This window comes from Jaculus jaculus, chromosome 12, assembly GCF_020740685.1.
Source record: "Jaculus jaculus isolate mJacJac1 chromosome 12, mJacJac1.mat.Y.cur, whole genome shotgun sequence".
In the NCBI taxonomy this organism is placed as follows: domain Eukaryota; kingdom Metazoa; phylum Chordata; class Mammalia; order Rodentia; family Dipodidae; genus Jaculus; species Jaculus jaculus.
The window spans coordinates 8,677,243-8,697,285 of record NC_059113.1 but is presented as its reverse complement, the minus strand read 5'-3'; the positions used below and the strand labels follow the sequence as shown (position 1 = coordinate 8,697,285).

General features: G+C 36.2%; 1 protein-coding gene across 1 annotated transcript in view; it reads left to right on the top strand.

The window, feature by feature from the left end:
- The window catches only part of Psd3 (pleckstrin and Sec7 domain containing 3), a 352,155-nt gene that overhangs the window by 156,345 nt on the left and 175,767 nt on the right, over positions 1 to 20,043 (top strand). The window contains exons 5-8 of the mRNA XM_045131244.1: positions 4,983 to 5,177; positions 5,276 to 5,356; positions 7,791 to 7,903; positions 8,897 to 8,955. Of these exons, the coding sequence (XP_044987179.1) occupies positions 4,983 to 5,177; positions 5,276 to 5,356; positions 7,791 to 7,903; positions 8,897 to 8,955 (448 nt within the window). The remainder of the gene's footprint in view (positions 1 to 4,982; positions 5,178 to 5,275; positions 5,357 to 7,790; positions 7,904 to 8,896; positions 8,956 to 20,043) is intronic.

Genomic DNA, 20,043 nt, shown 5'->3' with positions numbered 1-20,043 from the left:
GAAGGCATGGTGACTAGACTTTGTGATTCTTCACAGACAAGGGAAGGTTTTGAGGTGGGGAGTAGAAGCTCCAGTAAAACATTCCCTGGAACACAGAGGACCTGTTAGCAGTCCCTCTACATTTAAGTGACAAGTCAGGATTTGACCTTATAAGACTGTAAAGAAGGGGGATAAAGCTGAACTAAAGAATAGCCATCTAAGCGACTGAAAGCATCTAATACTCAACAGACTAGAGGGATGATGCCCTGTGTACTCGGGGAAACAGAATGGGGTGTTATCGCTGCTGAGAAGGCCCATCCAGTTGGCTTTATCAAGTGTGAATAAGGCAGGGCTGTATTGTTTTTTATTCCCTGTATATACAGTGGGCCTTGTGTTCTGGCTCTTGTTCTTACTGGGATTGTAAAAACATTTCAAAAACCAAACAATAAACACTGCTGAGAATGTGAGGTCATAGTAACATGACCTCACAAGGAGCCAGATCTTTGGAAGGCTGGGTGGATAAGTAGAACCTGGAGTTGTGGGGCAAAGAATACTGGGAAGGAGAGCACTTAGAAAAGCTTGGCCCAGGCGTGCACTAGTGCTTATTATGGGAGCTAGTTGGTGTCTGTATTATTGCTGGTAAGTTTGAGTTGGCATAATATTGTGAGGATTTCTGTTTTGTCCAACTAATATTACAGGTTGTGAAATAGAGCTGAATGAAGACATCTCATAAAGATTCCTTACGTTTATTTATTTTCTGCTTTTATTTATTTGTTTTAATTGTATTAGTTCTTGTATTTAATTTAATATGTTTTTAAAGATCCATAGCTGTCTGCTGAACATAGCTTCTAAAACATCTTACTGCTTCATATTGGTTCTAAAACAACATCTTTTTGGTACATGTGAGGAAAATAACTGGGCTGAACAAAAGAGCAGAAGAGGAAAAAGCAGGATTTGAACTGGGAAAAAATAGGCATGACTTTGAGTAGCAGACATTTCAAATATATGCTTGTCAGGATAAGCTTCTTGTACCTGAATAAGTTTTGTCCATTACTATATTGTGAAATAATTACATTATTGTGACTAAATATAGGCCAAGAATATACCTGAGTAATTAACTAATTAGTGTTTTAATTGTGAAGAAAATTCTTTCTTTGACAAGTTGTTTTTATTCTATTGTAGCTGTTTATGCATAGTGGCAGTGAAAGTGTGGCACTCTTGGAGGGAAGGAGTGAGCGAGCAGGAGGAGGAGAAAAGGAGAAAGAAGAGGGAAAGAAAGAAAATCAATGAGAGAGTATTCATAAAACATATTGCATTCTAGCTAACATAGTTCTCCGAGTTAATACTTTACATTCTACCACTGTACCTCTGATTTGGATAACAACAAAATAGCCATGAATTTCCCTTAAAATTAAATTTCTTCTGTGAATTTATGTAGGTATGCTATGAATAATAAATACATCTTGAATTTTTCACAAAACTGTATTGAAATGCTAACTTTATAGATAGTTTCAATATGAAAACATATTAAAATACTTCATTCTCATGAAGATAATTAGGCTCTTTATTGTAATCAGTAGGCATTTTATACTGGAAAAGAGGAAGGTAGCTTACTGCTTATGGAGGGTTCCGATGCATCTTGGTCTTTCTGGGACATTTCTGTTGTGGCTGGTTGGTTGTCATTGACTATGGTTTATATTTGACTTGAAGATTTTAAGAAATGAAGTATTACTATGAGTAGTTGTAGAAAAACAGTCATTGTGGGTTTGGTACATGCATTTTGTATTCTGAGCTCTTTCATGGGAATGAATGAGTTCATATGCACAATGAAGAAAATTTTCACAAGGTTGTTCCTAAAGTGCAATCTGGGACAGCCCATCCCTTTTTTCCCTATTCCTAGAGCCCCTGTCCAGGGCAGCTGTGGGAGTTCTTGTTAATGCTGGGCGCATGGGGAGGAGTTCTAGGGGCAGTCAGCTCCTCAGTCTATAGTAGTGTGGGACGTGGTGGCATTTGTAGCTACTTGGTATCTCTGGTGGTTTGATTCAGGTGTTTCCTATAGACTTAGGAGTGCTGAGTACTAGGTTCCCAGCTGATGGAGATTTGGAAATTAATGTCCCCTGGAGGCAGTGCTATTGTTGGAGGTGGGTTTATGGTCATTATAGCCAGTGTCCCCTTCCCAGTGTTTGGCACACTCTCCTGTTCCTGTTGTCCACCTTATGTGGGCCAGGGGGTGATGTCCACCTTCAGCTTGTGCCATCATTTTCCCTGCCATCCTGGAGCTTCCCCTAGAACCTGTAAGCCAAAATTTTTTGTCCCACAAGCTGCTCTTGGTTGGGTGATTTCTACGAGCAATGTGGACCTGACTGGAACAGTATCCAGTTTGGCTGTGGAGTGGCCCTTGCTGCATGGCCTTTGGCCCGAGAGCTGCCAGGCCAGGCCACACACAAGTAGATGGTGGAGAATGGGAAACTGTCAACTAGAAGTATGTCACTGAGCATTTTGGCTTAAAATGGCATTTGTTCCTGCTAGGATGGTTATGAGCTGTCAGTTTACAAGTACAATTTTCAGATGATATTTTTAAATTGAGTTTTCATTAAAATATCAGTGATTTTAGTACAGTGGCAGCTATTTAACATCACTACTATATATATCACTATTTTTATCACTTCAGATGAAACTGTGTACTGACTAGTGGTATAATCTTATTTGATAATACTTTTTCAAAGTTTTATAACAACTATAATTGCCCATTTGATTTCTTCATTCCTTGTTGCTTTTTGAGAATTTTGGAAAGTAAAAGGTAGCTTGATAATGCAGGCCCAATTAGAGAATTATGAGCTGGTACAAGGTTATGTAAACTGTCATTTATCAACTCAATTTTGCCTGCCCTGGCATTTATGTCTTTAAAGATTGTAACAAGGCTATTTGTGTAACAGTGACTTCATGTAGCCTGCAAATTTAAAATATTTACTACTTGGTTCATTACTGAAAATTTTTGACTGTCTCTGGGGTAGAGAATGTGATGAGTGTTGTAAGCCACTTAAATTCAGTATTTTATCATGAATTTGTCTTTTTTAAACTAAGTTAAAAATAATGACGATTTAAGAATTGCTATGTCCTTCTTGGTTTTAGTGGTAAACGTTTGCAGCTTGTAATAGGCACTAGCCTGTGGTCCTTGTCTGGAGCAAGATTCCTAAGTCTCCCCTGTTGTAGGGCTGCTTTTTCTTCAGAGGGTTTGCATGATCAGTTACTTCATTTGTAGTCCCATCTTTATTTTCCTTTTCTCTATGTTGATGTTGTGGAGTACAAAAGCAATAGTGGGTGAAAGGTAGAGATCAAAGCAGTGGCCAAGAGTAGTAATATGTCTGTTCTAGTCAATGTTTTACTCTTGGTGACCATCCACTCAGAATAAAAATGAAAGACATTTTGGTCTGGAGAGATGGCTTAGCGGTTAAGCCCTTGCCTGTGAAGCCTGAGGACCCTGGTTCGAGGCTTGATTCCCCAGGACCCACTTTAGCCAGATGCACAAGGGGGCGCACGTGTCTGGAGTTTGTTTGCAGTGGCTGGAGGCCCTGGCACGTCCATTCTCTCTCTCTCTCTGTCTGTTTCTCTCTCTGCCTGTCGCTCTCAAACAAATAAATAAAAATATTTTAAAAATGAAAGACATTTTCACCTGTGTTTTTGCTGAAGACAGCACAAAGTAATTTTATGACTTTTGATATATGAACTCATCTCTTTCTAATTTCACATGCAATGAGACGGGAATGAATTATTACTGTTTTCTGATGGTTTTCCTTAGGAAAAGTGCATTTATGCCATTTGAATTGAGATTATAAATTCAGGTTTATAAACTGATTAAAATCATCTTTTTCTTAAAGTGTAATTTTTATTTGAGAGACTAACTGATAAACTGTGGCCACTGGCTGCTATTTTCTCAAACACATAGAGTGTAAAATCTATTAAGGAAAACAGCTGACATTGTTAGACTGTGTATAAATTTGAGCTTAAGACCAAAAATTAAAATTTTGGGAAACTTACAACTTCCACCCTGGTTTTTAACAGATTCCTAGTTCCTTAAGACTCTTCTGAGGATGGTGGTGATATTAATTAAAGTGACTTTTCTACCACTGTCTAATGAATATATTTGAAAATACCTTATAGAAGACCAAACCACAGGTAAAAAAAAAAAAAAAAAAAAAAAAAAAAAAAAAACCATGGATAAAAGAGCCATTCAAAATAGGGGATGGATAAGAAACATGAGGCAGGATTTAATTTAATGTAAGTACAAAATACATTGATAAAACTTTAACTATTATATTGAAACTTTTAAGACGCCATCATTTGACTTATTTTTATGTTATATTTCAAAAAAGAGAATTCACAACTTTCCCCAAAGTGAGATTTGAAAACATTTCTTCGTTCTAGCTCAGTATCTTTGCGAGGACAGATTTTTTTAATGTGCTTCACGGAGTACAGTGAATTCATAAGAACTGGATGCAGACGTGGCTCTGAGCACCCTGATGTTCCTTTTAATGCCTGCCAGGAATGACTGCATCCGAAATGTAAACTGCTGTCATTTAGCTCACTAATTGTTTTGTGGTTTTCTTTTTAAGAAAATCATTACTTTAATAAATTACTGTATTTCTATTACATGAAATGGATTATTTTTAAATGCTTTTTTAAAGGCATTGCACTTTTTAAAAATTAGGAAAATGCTACATATTGATAGATCTAACAGGTATAAATTGAAGCTTTTTGGAATCCTCAACACTTTAAAAAATGTAAAGTTTCTGAGGCCAAAACATTTGAGAACCATGTGCTTAGGGCTTAGGCAGTCATTTCTTGAGTCTTTAGAAATGTAGTACCTGGGTATGTTTTTGGAGTAGTAATGAAATCTTATTTATTTGGGTTCTGTCATGATAATTTCATCAGATATTTCTTTTCTTGCCATACCAAGAAACAGTAATTCTATTTTTTTTTCCTTTTTAACTCATTTTTCATAGCAATGCTGAGGTGAAATCAACACGGCTAGAAGCTCATTCTGAAATGGGGAGCACGGAAATTCTGGAAAAGGAGACTGCAGGTAGTCTCAGTAACGGTACCAATGGCAACGTGGAAGCAGCCAAAAGACTGGCCAAACGTCTGTATCAACTAGACAGATTCAAAAGATCGGATGTTGCGAAACATCTAGGCAAGAAGTATGTTTTAAGGCCAGTCTGAGCTCATACTGCGTGTGTCTGTGCTTCAGCTTTGATTTCAGTAACCAAGTCTGTTCTTTTTTTTTTTTTTTTTCTAGCAATGAATTTAGCAAACTAGTTGCAGAAGAATATCTGAAGTTTTTTGATTTTACAGGAATGACTCTAGATCAGTCTCTCAGGTACGAATAAATGTTGAATGTCATTTCTGGTCTTCATAACCACCTCAGAAGAGTGTAATTGAAATGTGATTTCATTTTTTAATTCACTCCATTGGCTGCTTTGTGGACACAAATTGTATTGTGGATCCTATGTAGAACGTAAAAACAATGTGATGAAAAATGTACAGAAGATAGTAGCAGATAATAAGTAAAAAAGTTGTTTTCATAAAGCAAACAGGAACTGATACTCTGCATCTAGTGGTAAGCACAAGCTTAGACAGCAAAGACATATGCCGTCTTAATCATTTTAGATGTTCTGCCATTGATATTAAGTACATTCCTAATGATGTATAAGTATGACCCACATTCGTTCTGTTACTCTGTTGGTCCTGTGGAACTGTAATTCTGTAGCCATTAAATAGCAGCTGCCCTGTTCCCATTCCCCAGTCCTTAGGAAACTTGTTTTAATTGTGTAATTTGGAGTAGAATTGTACAGTATTGTTGTGCCCAATATTTATTATTTTACTTGTCAATCATAATGATCTGAAGGTTCATCAGTACTGAAGAATTCTCTTCCTTTTTGAAGTAGTGATATTCTACTACATAGACTTAACCACTCTTTTATTATCCATTTATCCATTAGTAGATACCCAGGGTGTTTCCACTTTTTATCTATTGTGATTAGTGCTGCGATGAGCAAAAGTGTACTACTATCTCTCTAAGGCCCTGCATTCAGTACTTTTGAATATAAGGAGTTTGGGTTTTAGTCATTTAAAGGAAACACAATGTACAGGTCATAAAATTAGGGATTTTCCCTGAAGTATTTGCTTATAGTAGTAGAGACAAAATCTTTAAATTTTTTAAAGTATTTTATTTTTATTTATTTATTTGAGAGAGAGAGAGAGAGAGAGAGAATGGGCGTGCCAGGACCTCTAGCCACTGCAAATGAACTCCAGACACATGCGCCACCTTATGCATCTGGTTTACATGGGTCCTGGGGAATCAAACCATGGTCCTTTGGCTTTGCAAGCAGTGCCTTAACCACTAAGCCATCTCTCCAGCCCCACAAAATCTATTAAGATAATATTTTTGAATTTGTTTTTAAAATAATTTTTAAATATTTTATTTTCTTTTGGAAGAGAGAGAGTGCGCATATGGGCAAGCTAGGGTCTCTACGGTAAATGAACTCCAGATGCATATGCTACCCTATGCATCTGGCTTTGCATAGATACTGGGTAATTGAACCTAGGTCCTTTGGCTCTATGGGCAAATACCTTAATTGCTAAGCTATCTCTACAGCCTTTCTAAAAATACCTTTAAAAACATATTTATTTATTCTAAAGAGAGATTGGCCAATGGAGAATTTAAATACTTTTTAAATTTATTTGAGAGAGAGAGGAATTCTTGAATGGAATAAAAATAACTATCAACACAATCTACCGATTGATTTGCTAATCTTCCACATGAAGGTATTTAAATCACACTGATAGAAAGTTTTCATATCTGAGCTGCTAAAGGTAGTATTTAATCTTATAGGCTTGTATTTTGAAAAGAAAGTAGCCAGGAACAAGTGAATGAATGTTCTATACTTTTGCTTTTTTGTTTTCTCTGATATGTTTGTGTGAAAAGATATGAAAAATTACTGATCATTGTTATTTATGATAACAAATTACAAATCTCTGGTAAGAAAGAAGGCAGAAGTTTTGCTGAAATTAGGTTTATTATATGCTCTCTGCTATAGCTAAATTTAAAAGAACATTTTAATTGATATCTTCCCCTTTCTGTCCCATATTTAGGAAAAAGCTCCACATTGTCAGTGAGGTTTTAGGGGCTCAATCAACAATAAATTACTTACTGTCTTTGGTTAATATTTGTGTGAGGCTCTGGGTATATTTCCTATATTTCAAAGAAGTTTCCATGTAACATATTTCTTGATAAAAGAAGTCATGTAGGACTGTATATGTTTCTTCCACATACAACAAATAGTGATGATAACAGTCAAAATAAAGTTAATGGAAATGTGCTGTGAAAAAGCCAAAGTGAGTATAATTTTAACAGTGGATCAGTGGAGATTACAGTCATGTTGGAACATGACCGAAGGACCCTGTGTAGAGTGTTTCCAAACACAGCCTCTATGATTATGCATTGAATATCAATTATTTTTAATATGACTGATTTTTTTAAACTGACTACTTTACAGTCACAGTGGGAAAATTATATGCCTTTTCTAGGAATTTTTGACAGACACATTCTCTTACTACACTACCACTTTTTATGTTGGTATTTCTTAGAATTTAAGTATCAATATATTTAGTGACCATCAAGCAAGTGATTTATTTGGAGATAATTATATAGCTTTGTATAATTAGTACTTAGATTAATCTAAATTAACATTGTCAATGTTAAGAGTATGATAAATTTTCTAAAATGTCCCCCCTTTTGTTATTGTTTTTAGGTATTTTTTTAAAGCATTTTCCCTTGGGGGAGAAACCCAGGAACGAGAAAGAGTTTTAATACACTTCTCCAATAGATATTTTTATTGTAATCCAGATACTTTTGCTTCACAAGGTAATCTGATGGAAATACAATAGTTATTTTACTTAAAAGTAACATTTCATTGTGGGAATGTATAACAACTATAGAAGAAACAATGAAGGTAATCTAGGTATCTTTAGTTCTCTAGAGTTAACTGTTACTAACACTCCCTTTTTGTTTGTTTATATATCTATTATCAATTAGGAATCATTAGCATTTCCCTACCATCTTTCCCTTCTTTTTATTTTTTATGCCATTACTCATTGAAGGGGTGTTCCGGCTTGGGATATGCGCTGCCTGCGTTCTGTTCTCTTGGGACCACGCACCTTCTTTGTTTTCTCTCTGTGCTCACCTTTGCCACCACGGTTGATGTGCGCAGTATGTTGTAGTAAACTGCTGCTTTCATAGTTCTTCTTCTGATCTCTACCCTTCTTGACAAAAATGCATGGATACTTAGCTTTGTAGTTTTGGAAATACTTCTAAGTCTCATTGGAAGTTTTGGTGCTTGTGTTGGATAGTATTATAACACTGAAAGCAACTTTCACTTGTGACTTTTATGGACTGTGAGCTTATAGTAACTGTACTGCTTTTACAAAATAATATTAACTACTTATAGGGACATAGTATTGCCATTAAAAAACCCAAACAAAGCAAAATTTTCAGTTTAAAGTCAAGCATATTCACTTGGATTAATTTATTGCATTTTTATAATCCGTAAAGGATAACTGTTTTTTTTTTATATAAAGCCCCAGTAGAATTGCTGTGCTAAAGGGCAGTGTTTCAAGGCTTCATATTTGTAACATCAGATTATCCTCCAGAAATGTAGTACAGTTCACGACACTAATAGACATGTACATCTTCGTCCTTTGAAATGCTTTTTATAAAAACTTACTAAAAAAAAAGCTTTTAAAAAAATTCAGACAAATAGAATTAGTTGTCTAGCACAATATTATGCTACTTTAATGATACAGAGGAGCAATCTAAGAATGACTAATGAGCCTGCATTGTCTGTGCATCTTTCCTCAGATGGAGTCCACTGCCTCACCTGTGCAATGATGCTTCTGAACACTGATCTACATGGCCATGTAAGTGGAGGCTTGTGATGATGCCTCAAAGAATTCCAAAACCTAATGCTTCTCTTTGCATTCACATCCATGAGCATTTGTTCTTTGTCTCCCTTTATCTTATTTCATATATGATTCACATGGAAAGCAGATTAATATAAATATTTAAATAAATACCCTTTATTTTGTGTGCTAGCACAGAGGATAATTTTAACTGCAAACTATCCTGTGTAGGTTCCTGGAGTAGCTGTAACGTGTGCAGTCTGTATCTTCTTTCTCCACCAGGTGGCACACAGAACTTTTACTTCGTTTGGTTTTATGTTCTGTTTTGCTTATCTTTTAATTAGGTATTCTGGTGGTTGATAGACAGTATGAGAAAGAGAATATAAGTTTATTCTGAGGTTGTCAATTTTATTTTCACTAAATGTATTACTGAGTTTAAGAATACAGCCATTTCTGCATTCTTTAACTCACTAGTTTTTGCACTAGTTACAATATGAATAAAAAATGAACTAAAATATCAGAGCAGATAAATTACCTTCTCTTCTTCAGTTTAAAGTGGATATGCATCATAAATTTATAGTTATAAACCATCGCCTTTAATAGGAGTGAGTTCAAAGTGATTTACTTGACGACCTCACATTAGAGAAAATGAAAACTTTTCAATTCATTGACTATGGTTTTATTCTTATTTTTAATTTTATTTATTTATTTGCAAGAGAGAGAGAGGAGAGACAGAGAGAGAATGGACATGTAAGGGCCTCCAGCCACTGCAAAAGAACTCCAGATGCATGACCCCCTTGTGTATCTGGCTTATGTGGGTCCTGGGGAATTGAACCTGGGTCCTTTGGCTTCACAAGCAAATGCCTGAACCACTAAACCATCTCTCCATCTCTATAAGTTTTATTTATTTAGAACTGAGTTCTAGGTCCATCCATTGATTTTTGAAGAAAGTAATCAAATGTACTGTACCCTTTTAGAAGCTACTTTAAAAGAACTAATATTTAGATATATGTTCTATTGTTCCAAAAAGTGACAATTGCCTTACTTGAAGCTATAGCACTCTTTCACAAAAAAAAGTAAATGTATGGGACCATTAAGTTGGAATAGCTATTATAAGACAGCTTGGAGGAGAGAAAGGGTTCCCCTAGAACCAAAGGGGGATTTAGTGTTTGAATCAACTCTCCCAAGTACTCAGAAGGTGTTTTTTGAAAATTAATAAGACTGAGTTTAGAGTAAGTTAGTGGGTTGGGGACATATGTAGCATGTGCCCAGAAACTACATACATCTAAGACTCTAGATGTTTTCATGGAATGTTCTTGGGTAACAGAATGTAATATATCACGTGAAATGAAAGTAATGGGATTCCTGCAGTGTGAGCCTTGTTACACATAAACCTAAACTTTTCTGGCCCATGACTAGTCTGTGTACTGTCAGCCATGTTTTTACTTAAACATCTCACATTAGAAAAAATGGGACCTTTTTACTTAAATATAAATTATAATTTAGAAAACATTATTGTTTATGCATTTTTGTGAAGAAAGCTACACCATAGTCCTTTCCCTTCTACTTCCCAATTCTTTCCCTAACTTTGTGGCCACAAGTAAATATATGAGTCTTTTTCTTTGATTCAGACTGCTCACCAGCTAAGCTGTGAGAGCCCTGGTGTCTGTGGCCCAAAGGTTCAGAATCACAGATTTTGGCTGTTTGCTCTTCACAGGAACTGAAAGAGGATGGGCATGATGGTACTTCTGTAATTCTCAGCACTTAGGAAGATAATGCACTGAGTATGGAGACTTTGAAGCCCTTAGGCTACATAGTGAAACACTGTCTTAAGTAAATAGACAAACTGTCACATTGTAATACTTGGAGTGAAAGAGATGGCATATGTAAATGAATATTTTATATTTTCTTGAGTTATATCAATTAAGGTAATTGACAATTTGCAATAGTAGCACAGTTACTGATATGAAGGGAGGAATTTATAAATAACAATCTCTCTGGATTATACTTTTGGTGATAATTAGTTCTCAGCTTTTTAGATTTTAAAAGTTTGTGCTACATTCTTAGAATTGTCTAGAATTTAGGTTTTATGTAATTACTTCCTTATTTTAAATGCATAGTGTTTTATCTGTTGAACTAACCACTTGAAACTATGTTTTTTTTTTTTTATCATTCCCTCTGGATTAACTTTAAAATGCTTTCATTCTAGGTGGTAAGTGTTTATATACAATTCTGGATGTAGCTTCACTTGCATCATGATTGCCTGAATTATTGTTCTAGTTTGTATGTGACTCATTAGCATGGCCAGCACAAAGCTGAGTCTTTCTGAAGATAAAGTGAGTCATTTCTAAAGTAGGATGCTTTCCCTTCTTCCTGCGGAAACGCCTAGGCCACCCCGTCTGCTACTTGGTCCAGTGTCAGGATTGTTCAGAATGTCATTCCTTTTGTCTTCTTCACCATCACGTCATCCCAGCAACACGACAGCATGAGTTTCCTAAGAATTGATAAGACCAGCTTATCCTCTTGCTTTCTGCAGGAGAAGACTAATGGGAGATTAACATGTATTTGGCTGTTTTTTTCTCCTTCCTTTAATTAATAATGACATAAAAATGCATTGGCTGGGCTGGGGAGATGGCTTAGCGGTTAAGCGCTTGCCTGTGAAGCCTCAGGACCCAGGTTCAAGTCTCTATTCCCTGGGGCCCACGTGAGCCAGATGCACAAGGGGGTGCACGCGTCTGGAGTCCGTTTGCAGTGGCTGGAGGCCCTGGCACACCCATTCTCTCTCTCTCTCTCTCTCTCTCTCTCTCTCTTTCTGTACCTTCTCCTTGTCTGTCGCTGTCAAATAAATAAGTAAATAAAATGAATTGGCCTGGCATGCTAACATTTTTACTAATAAAATGTTGGAATGTATACTAATATAGGAATTCTAATATATAGCTCCATGATACATGTTGGAATGCTTGTATATATTATTCTAAAGTATTTTTTCATTCACCAAACTCTTAATAGTGCTCCTACACTGTTCCAAGTTCTAAGCCACTTGAGGAAGGATCAAAAATGAATGAGATGTGTTCTTGGAAGTCAAAGCTTTGGTGTAAAACTGGTGACTATGTGGGACTTCATTAGTCACATTTATTTTAAGATTGGTTTAGCAAGTAACTGTGGTGGAAAAAGACTAGTGAGGTGTATTTTTGTATTCTTATTTATTTTTAGATGGCATACAGAGATTTTGGTATCATTCATTCTGGCACTTTCAAATACAGGTTGTTTTAATGATTCTTGTGCTAACTCCTATTCCCATTCCCCTTAATTCCCCCATTTCCCCTCCTTTCAGTATCCCCCCCCCATTCTGTTTACATGTCACATGTTTCCTTTTTCCTTTCTCTCACTCCTCTTCCAACTCATCTCTTTATATTCACTTTTGGTCATGGTTCTACCTTTAAAGATTTTATCCACATTTGCACCACATTCATTCTAACACACACACACACACACACACACACACACACACACACACACACACACAATGGTTACAAGCTAATATATCAGAGAGAATATGTGGTTTTGATCTTTCTGTAAATAAGTCACTTCACTTAATTCTTTCAAGGTGCATTCATTTCCCTGAAAATTTCATAATTTTATTTTCCAAGTCATTGAATAGAATTGCATTGAATATGCATAATACATTTTATATTCATTATCCATTCATCTGGACATCTTGGCTGATTCCAATCTTAGCTATAGTAAATAGTGCCACAATACATAGGAATATACACTTATCTCTGTAATAGAATGTGAAGTCCTTGGTGCATGTGACCAGAAGTGACATGCCAGCAAGGTTTTAGATTTCACATTGAGTTATAGTTAAATATTAATAATTAGGCTAGAAAAAATGACCAAAAGATCATAGATCATTCTACATACATAGCTTTATATATATGTTTATGTGTGTATATATGTGTGTGTGTATATATGTGTGTGTGTGTGTATATATATATATATATATATATATATAAGATATTATATATATATATCTTATATATATAAGATATATATAAGATATATATATATATATATATCTTTAAAAATGTAATCATAGATCCATGTGTGGTGGCACATGCCTTTAATCCCAGCACTTGAAAGGCAGAGGTAGGAGAATCGCCGTGAGTTCGAGGCCACCCTGAGACTACATAGTGATTTCCAGGTCTGCCTTGCTAGAGTGAGACCCTACCTCAAAAAAATAACAAAAAAAGAAAAAATATGTATATGCATACGTACATACATACATACATACACACACATATATAATCATATGTTTCTTTTTATATCTTTACCATATATATATGTATACACACACACACACACACACACACACACACACATATATATATATACACACACACACATACACATATACATACATATATATCTTTTATGAGAGCACTTCATTGATACCCTTCAGTACCTTTATTAAAGATATATGAATGGTGCTGGAGAAGGACTCAGGTCCAATTCCCCAGGACCCATGTAAGCCAGATGCACAAGGGGGCCCATGCATCTGGAGTTTATTTGCAGTGACAGGATGCCCTGGCACACCCATAACTGTCTCTTTCTCTGTTTCTGCCTCTTTCCCCCCTCAAATAAATAAATAAACATAAAATATTTTTAAAAAGATATATGAACAGTTTACAATATCTTAGTAATAGTATTGATCTGCTTTAGCATGTCTACAAATTGTTTACTTTTAGATTAGAATAATTTTGGTCACATGGCTAATTTGCTTGGTAATCTCTTATTTTTAAAATGCTTTTTCATCTATAAAATGTATATCTATAATGCATATCAATGCATGCAAATACCTTTCTATTAAAACAGTTTGTTGCATATAATATATTTTTATTTATATTTACCTTGTTGAACACAAAATATATCTAAAATTGTTTCAAATATCACAGAAGTAAAAGTTAAAAGTTTTAATTTCAACTTTATATTTTATTAAAAATATAAAAATGTTTTCTTAAAATGTTGTGAGTATTATGATTTGACATGTCAGGGTAAGCTTAGATGTTCCTTTTCTGGACTAAGCTTCAAGTGTGTTCTGTGCTATTTTCTGGTACCTGATGATAGTCATAACTCAACTACCCTCTCATGATTATTACCCAGATAGCAGGTGAGCGCTTTGCAGAAGTACTGGCATTTCCAGGGGATAGGACATTTTAGACATAAAAAGTAGTTGCATGAAGACAGCTACTGAACATAGTTGTCTGGCCATTTTCCTGAGTAGTAACTTTGAAGAGCTACAACTCCTGGCATGATTATGGTTAGAAGCAGTATCCATCTGAATTACTTTTAATCAAAAATTGAGACAGAAGACACATTTTACATTGTGCTCTAATGTTTTTTAAATATTTCATTTTTGTTTATTTTGAGAGAGGAGAGGGAGAGAGGATGACACACTAAGGCCTCTAGCCACTGCAAACCACTGTGTGCATCTGGCTTATGTGGGTTCTGGGAATACAACCTGGGTCCTTAGGCTTCGCAGGCAAGCACCTTAACCACTAAGCAATCTCTCTAACCCTCCAAGCTGTTTAGTAACAATTTTATCCAGTGCTGCTCTTTACCCTACATAGGCGCTAGCCCACCATGGGTAGGGTGGGAGAGGTGGGCATGCAGCTTCTCTGGAGAAGTGAGTCTTGGAACCTCCAGCGAGATTCCTGGAGATGTGTTGTCTTGCGGCACTTGGGGGGTATATGGAATGTCGTACTCCTCTTCATGGATAGAGTCTAACATATAGAGTGTGACATGAACTTGGTTTTTGCTGTGGGCCTATAATTTTGATAAAGGTAGAATCTCTTTAATATATCATTCTGGTAGGGAGAATAAAGAAGGAATCATGTGTAGGTTTTGTAATGGATTAATTTTAGAACATAGCATAGTTTAGCTAGAGATAGTCATAGAAATTGGTTTCATTTCTAGTCTGTAATGTGGATTCATATGTTGGCTTTGTGGGACTTTAAATGATGAATAAGTATTTGGTTTACTTTTAGTACTGGAAGGTGAGTGCTATAAAATTTTAATTAAAGCAGTGTCTTCACTTCATCTTGTTTTCTGTTACATTTCTATATGCAAAGGTAGCATGACCTTCCATGAGGCTGATGAACCGCATGTACTATCCTCTGGAGGTCTCTGAAGTGGTATAGTTATATCTGGCAGCCACCTTTTTCTGGTTTTCCTCACAGAATCCTGCCTTCCTGTCTGTGCTGCCTTATGTCTTTGTGTCCTGTGCTGTCACATCTGTCTCTTCTCTGAGTTTCCTTTTCCCCCTTGAGGCCTGGTCTGCTGTGGTGTCTGCTCAGCCAGCACTTCTCCTGCACTTCCCTTCTCCAGCTCTGTGACATCTTGTCTTCACTGTCCTGGGGCTGGGAGCTCTCAGCCACAGTAGCTTCCACACAATTGCTTCTCAGTAATACTGAATGTTAACAGAAGCATCAGGTCTGTCTCATAGGTTCTGATGAGGCATAGTATTCATTTTCATCATTAAGTTTTATTAAGAGAATGAGTGTGCATCAGATACTTAAAGAATCTAGCCACCAGGTATGAAATGGTTTTAGAGAAAACCATGATTTGACACCCCCATCACCAGAGCGCATACCTACCTCTCTGTGCACACCTTTGGCTGGAATTCAGATTTGCCCCCAGTTACATACCCCATGTAGTAGGAACTACAAACTCTAATTTTTAATAATCACCTGAATCTATAGGGTCTACCACACCAGTTTAAAATCAGTTTTCCTCTTCCTTCTTCCTATACGTGGCTTGGGAGGAGAGGAACAAAATGAGAAAACTGTATATGATCTGAAGAGCAACCAGAGAATGTGAGAGAATGAAGAGGATAATTGAGAGCTGGTTCTACTCCCCTTACAGCTACCAAGTTAAAAGTAAACTTTAGTCCTGTATTTTGATGGCATATTTCATTTCTTCAAAATTTAAAGGAAATTCATTTTATTACTGATTGAATGTATGCTTAGTATTTCTTACACTTTGGTCTAAGAATTTATCCATCATCTTACAATGTCTGAGGAACCCCAATTTTTTTTCCTGTGTGTATAGTGATGCATACCACATTACCAAATAATGTAATTAAATTTTAAAATCCTTATTAGGACTGGGAAAATGGCTATGTGTGTAAGGTGCTTGCCTTTCAAGCACATGAGAACCTGAGCTTGGACCCGCAGAACCCATGTAAAATGCTGGGTGTCTTGTCATGTGCCTATAACCCAAGCACTGGAGAAGCAGAAACAGGCAGATCCCTAGAGCTTGCCTGCTAGTTTTTCTAGCTGAATTGATAAGCTGTATGTTCAACGAGAAACCCCGTATCAAAAACTATAGGCTTGGGAGATGGTTCAGCAGTAAAAAGCACTTGCTTGCAATGCGTGCTAGCTTAGGTTCAGTCCGTTTTCTTTTTCATTTTTATTTATTTATTTAAGAGTGATAAAGGAAGAGAAAGAGGCAGATAGAGAGAGAGAGAGAGATTGGGTGCGCCAGGGCCTCCAGCCATGGCAAACGAACTCCAGACGTGTACGCCCCCTTCTGCATCTGGCTAACGTGGGTCCTGGGGAATCTAGCCTCGAACCAGGATCCTTAGGCTTCACAGGCAAGCGCTTAACCATTAAGCCGTCTCTTCAGCCCTAGGTTCAGTTCTTTAGTACTCAGTAAATCCAATTGTAAAAGTGGCTCATGCATCTGGATGGAGTTTGCATGGCAAGAGTCCCTGGAACACGTTTGTTCATATTCTCTCCCTCCCTCCCTCCCTCCCTCCCTCTCTCAGCTTTTCCTCCCTCCTTCACTCCCCCCTTTCTCTCTTCTCCAGTAAACAAACAAAACATTTTAAAAATAAAGAGCTCTTCAGCAAGATGCTAAATATCACCTCTTCACCTGTATCTATGCACTTGTGCTTCCTCACATACGCATGAGTGTACATCAGATACGCTTGCACATATGCATGAGTGTACATGAGATACACCTACACAAGACACTGGAAATCCCTATTAGATTATTAAAGCACACAAGTTGAAGAACATTGTTTTTATCATCAAGAATTATACTTTCCAGGGTGGGAAGATGGCTTTGTCACACAAGTATGAGAATCTGAGTTAATACCTCTAGCACCCATATAAAGCTTGGTGGGCATTGTGGTCCACCGGTAACCCCTCTGCTCAAGAGGCAGTATGCCCCTGGGTAAGCTTGCTAGGCAGACTAACCATTAAGCTGTAAATCTGTGAACTACTATTTTATATATAATATATAAGATACACACATACGTATCATGTCATTTTACCACTTTCTGTTTCTTTTCAAATGGCAGTGTATTACACAAGAAGTGGAGAAATCCCACTTGTATTATAGATATTTCTAAATGTTGAACTTTAATCCACTTTAATTCAGTGATTGAACTTTTTGAAAGAATGCATGTAGCATTGCAGTTTCCTTTTCTGAAAATTTTCAAAGGCTCCTGATCTGCCCACCAGTAGTATATGTAAACAGATGGACGCCTGAGGGCAGCATAACACAGTCACACTTCCCTAATAGGCAACAGAACAAAAGCAAAACAGGAGCTTTTAGCAGAGCTGCATAGGCGAAGCAATTATCAAACCAGTAGTGTGCTTTTTCATTATTCATTGTAACATGTTGGAGGAGGTGGGATTGTCATGTGGGAGGGTATGCCTGCTGTGTTTTTAATATCCCAAGATTGATGGAGCCAGATTTTACCAATAGATGATGAGACAGTTTTTAGTTTCTCCGAAAGCATGTTTTCCACAAAGCTTCCATATCCTCATTACTAAAAAATTAAAAATTTCAGGGCCACTCCATTAATCTTCAACCCCTAAGTGTGGTGGTCTACTTTCTTAACATACCTAATTGACCAGACCTCCAAAACTGAGATTAACTTAATTTATATTTGGAGTTTATAGAAGGTTCCATTCTTTGCTATGGAAGACATGTCCAGACTTTTACTGAGATTTAGAACATTGCTTGTATCATTTCTAGATGTCCCTTCTATGAACAAAAGTCTCCATTTTCTCCTTTTGCTCAAATTATATAACAGTTGAAAAATGCTTCCCTAACAGGGTTGGGGGAAATGCATTAACAAACGGCAAACCTGAAATTCAGAGACAAGATTTATCAGGATACTGAATCTGTTTGCATGCTAGCATATTAGACTAAGGGTGAGCAAAGTGTTAGCTCATAGGCAAGATCCATCTGTGCCCTGCCTTTGTAAATATACTTTTATTGAACATATCTACACCATTTATTTAGCTTTTCACACAAAAACAATGTTGAGCCAGTACAACAAGGAACATGTGGTCTGCAAAGCCTGAAATACTAACTCACACTTTATAGAACCTTACAGATTTTGTGTTAAACTTTTGCCTTTAGTCCATTAAACTATTACAAATTGGGTGTGTCTTTCATAAACATGAGATTTAGAATAATCTCTTCATTTAGAATTCAAACTAGTGATGTTCTAGAACATATCAAAATTCATTATTAAGAAATAATAATCAAAAGAATTTCCCCAAAAGGCACTTAGTTTATATTTTAAATATAATAGAAATAAAAGCTCTTTTCTATTATAAAAAATAAATTTATTAAGTTAGCACTTTGATTAGCTAAACATCTAAGATTTGTTCTTACCTAACATTTGAGGGTTTCAGATAGAATTCTTAATTTTTGTAGATTTCCCATTTTGTGTATCATCTCTCTTTCTAGGTTTTGATTAAAATGCTTCCTGATTTTCAAGGTAATGACCCAGAGAAGTCTGTCATTAGCATCTCAGATTTGATTGCAGACATATGCGCCACCTAGTGGGTTGTGTGTCCTAGCATTTGCCTCACCTTTGTATATCTGGCTAAAATGGGATCTCTTTCTCTCTCACTCACTTGCTCTCTCTAAAATTAAAAACAAAAATAAAGTTTAATTGCTAAAAATGCTTATGGCCATCTGACCTTTCAGCCACTCATAACCCTCTGCTGGTGTTGGGTCTTGTCTCTTCAGTGAATGTCTAATGATCAGGGTGGTGGTTGCTGAAAGTTGGAGGGCCTGCAGCAGTTCCATACAATAAACTGATACTGAACTTTGCCTCATAGGCTAGCTCTTTTCTTCCTGTGAGATTTCTCTGTGGCATACAGTGCTGTTTGATAGTCTTACCTATAGCAGGACTTCTTTAAGATTGAGAAGCCATCTTCTCATCCTCTGCCAGTGGCTCTTCATGATGTCCTAGTCTGTGTTGTTTGAGTATGTTACACAGCGTTGGTGCCACAGTAGACTTACTCTGAAACCACTCTGTTCATCACGCTTTACCCTGTCATAGCAAGTCAGTCTCTGCTGTAGGCTGCATAATTCTTGTTTTCTGGCTGTTCCTACCACGTCCACAGGAAAATGTCATCATGGAAATGTTAATGTCATAGAGGCCTCCAAACTTCTTCCAAACTTCTATTAAGTTTGATGCTTTTTTTTTTTAACCTAACCTATAAATCAAAAATTTTCTTAGTGATGAGCTCTTACCAAATAGTTTTCAACTTATTTTGCCCTGATCCACTGGAGAACCACATTTTATGTCATTCATTTCTTCTTGTATTTCTAATTTTTAGTGTATTTTTCTGTAAAATTTCACTTATGAGTTAAGCTTTTACACTTGGAACTTTTTCAATTATAATGCAGATCTTATTTGTAATAAAAACTTTTATTTATATTTGATTATTATGTAGGTAAATATAACATATTAGTTATGTAGCATGTATTATAGATAAAATTATTAATAATTGATTAAAAACAAATACTGTCATATGTAATCAAATTTCTCATATCAAAATATTTTGGTGATTAATGCCTCAATGATATCACTTTTATTTTTTTAAAACAACAAATAACTAGGGAAGAATTTTTCTTCCACTGATTTTGCATCTTCTCAAGTCCTTGGAACTTATCTAAAAATGCCACAGAATAAAAATCAGTAGATTATGAGGCACCTTGTTTGACTTGATAACATCTGGAAAGGATTATAAAGACTAAGTCTTTGTCTTTTCCAAAGCACTCTGTAAAACA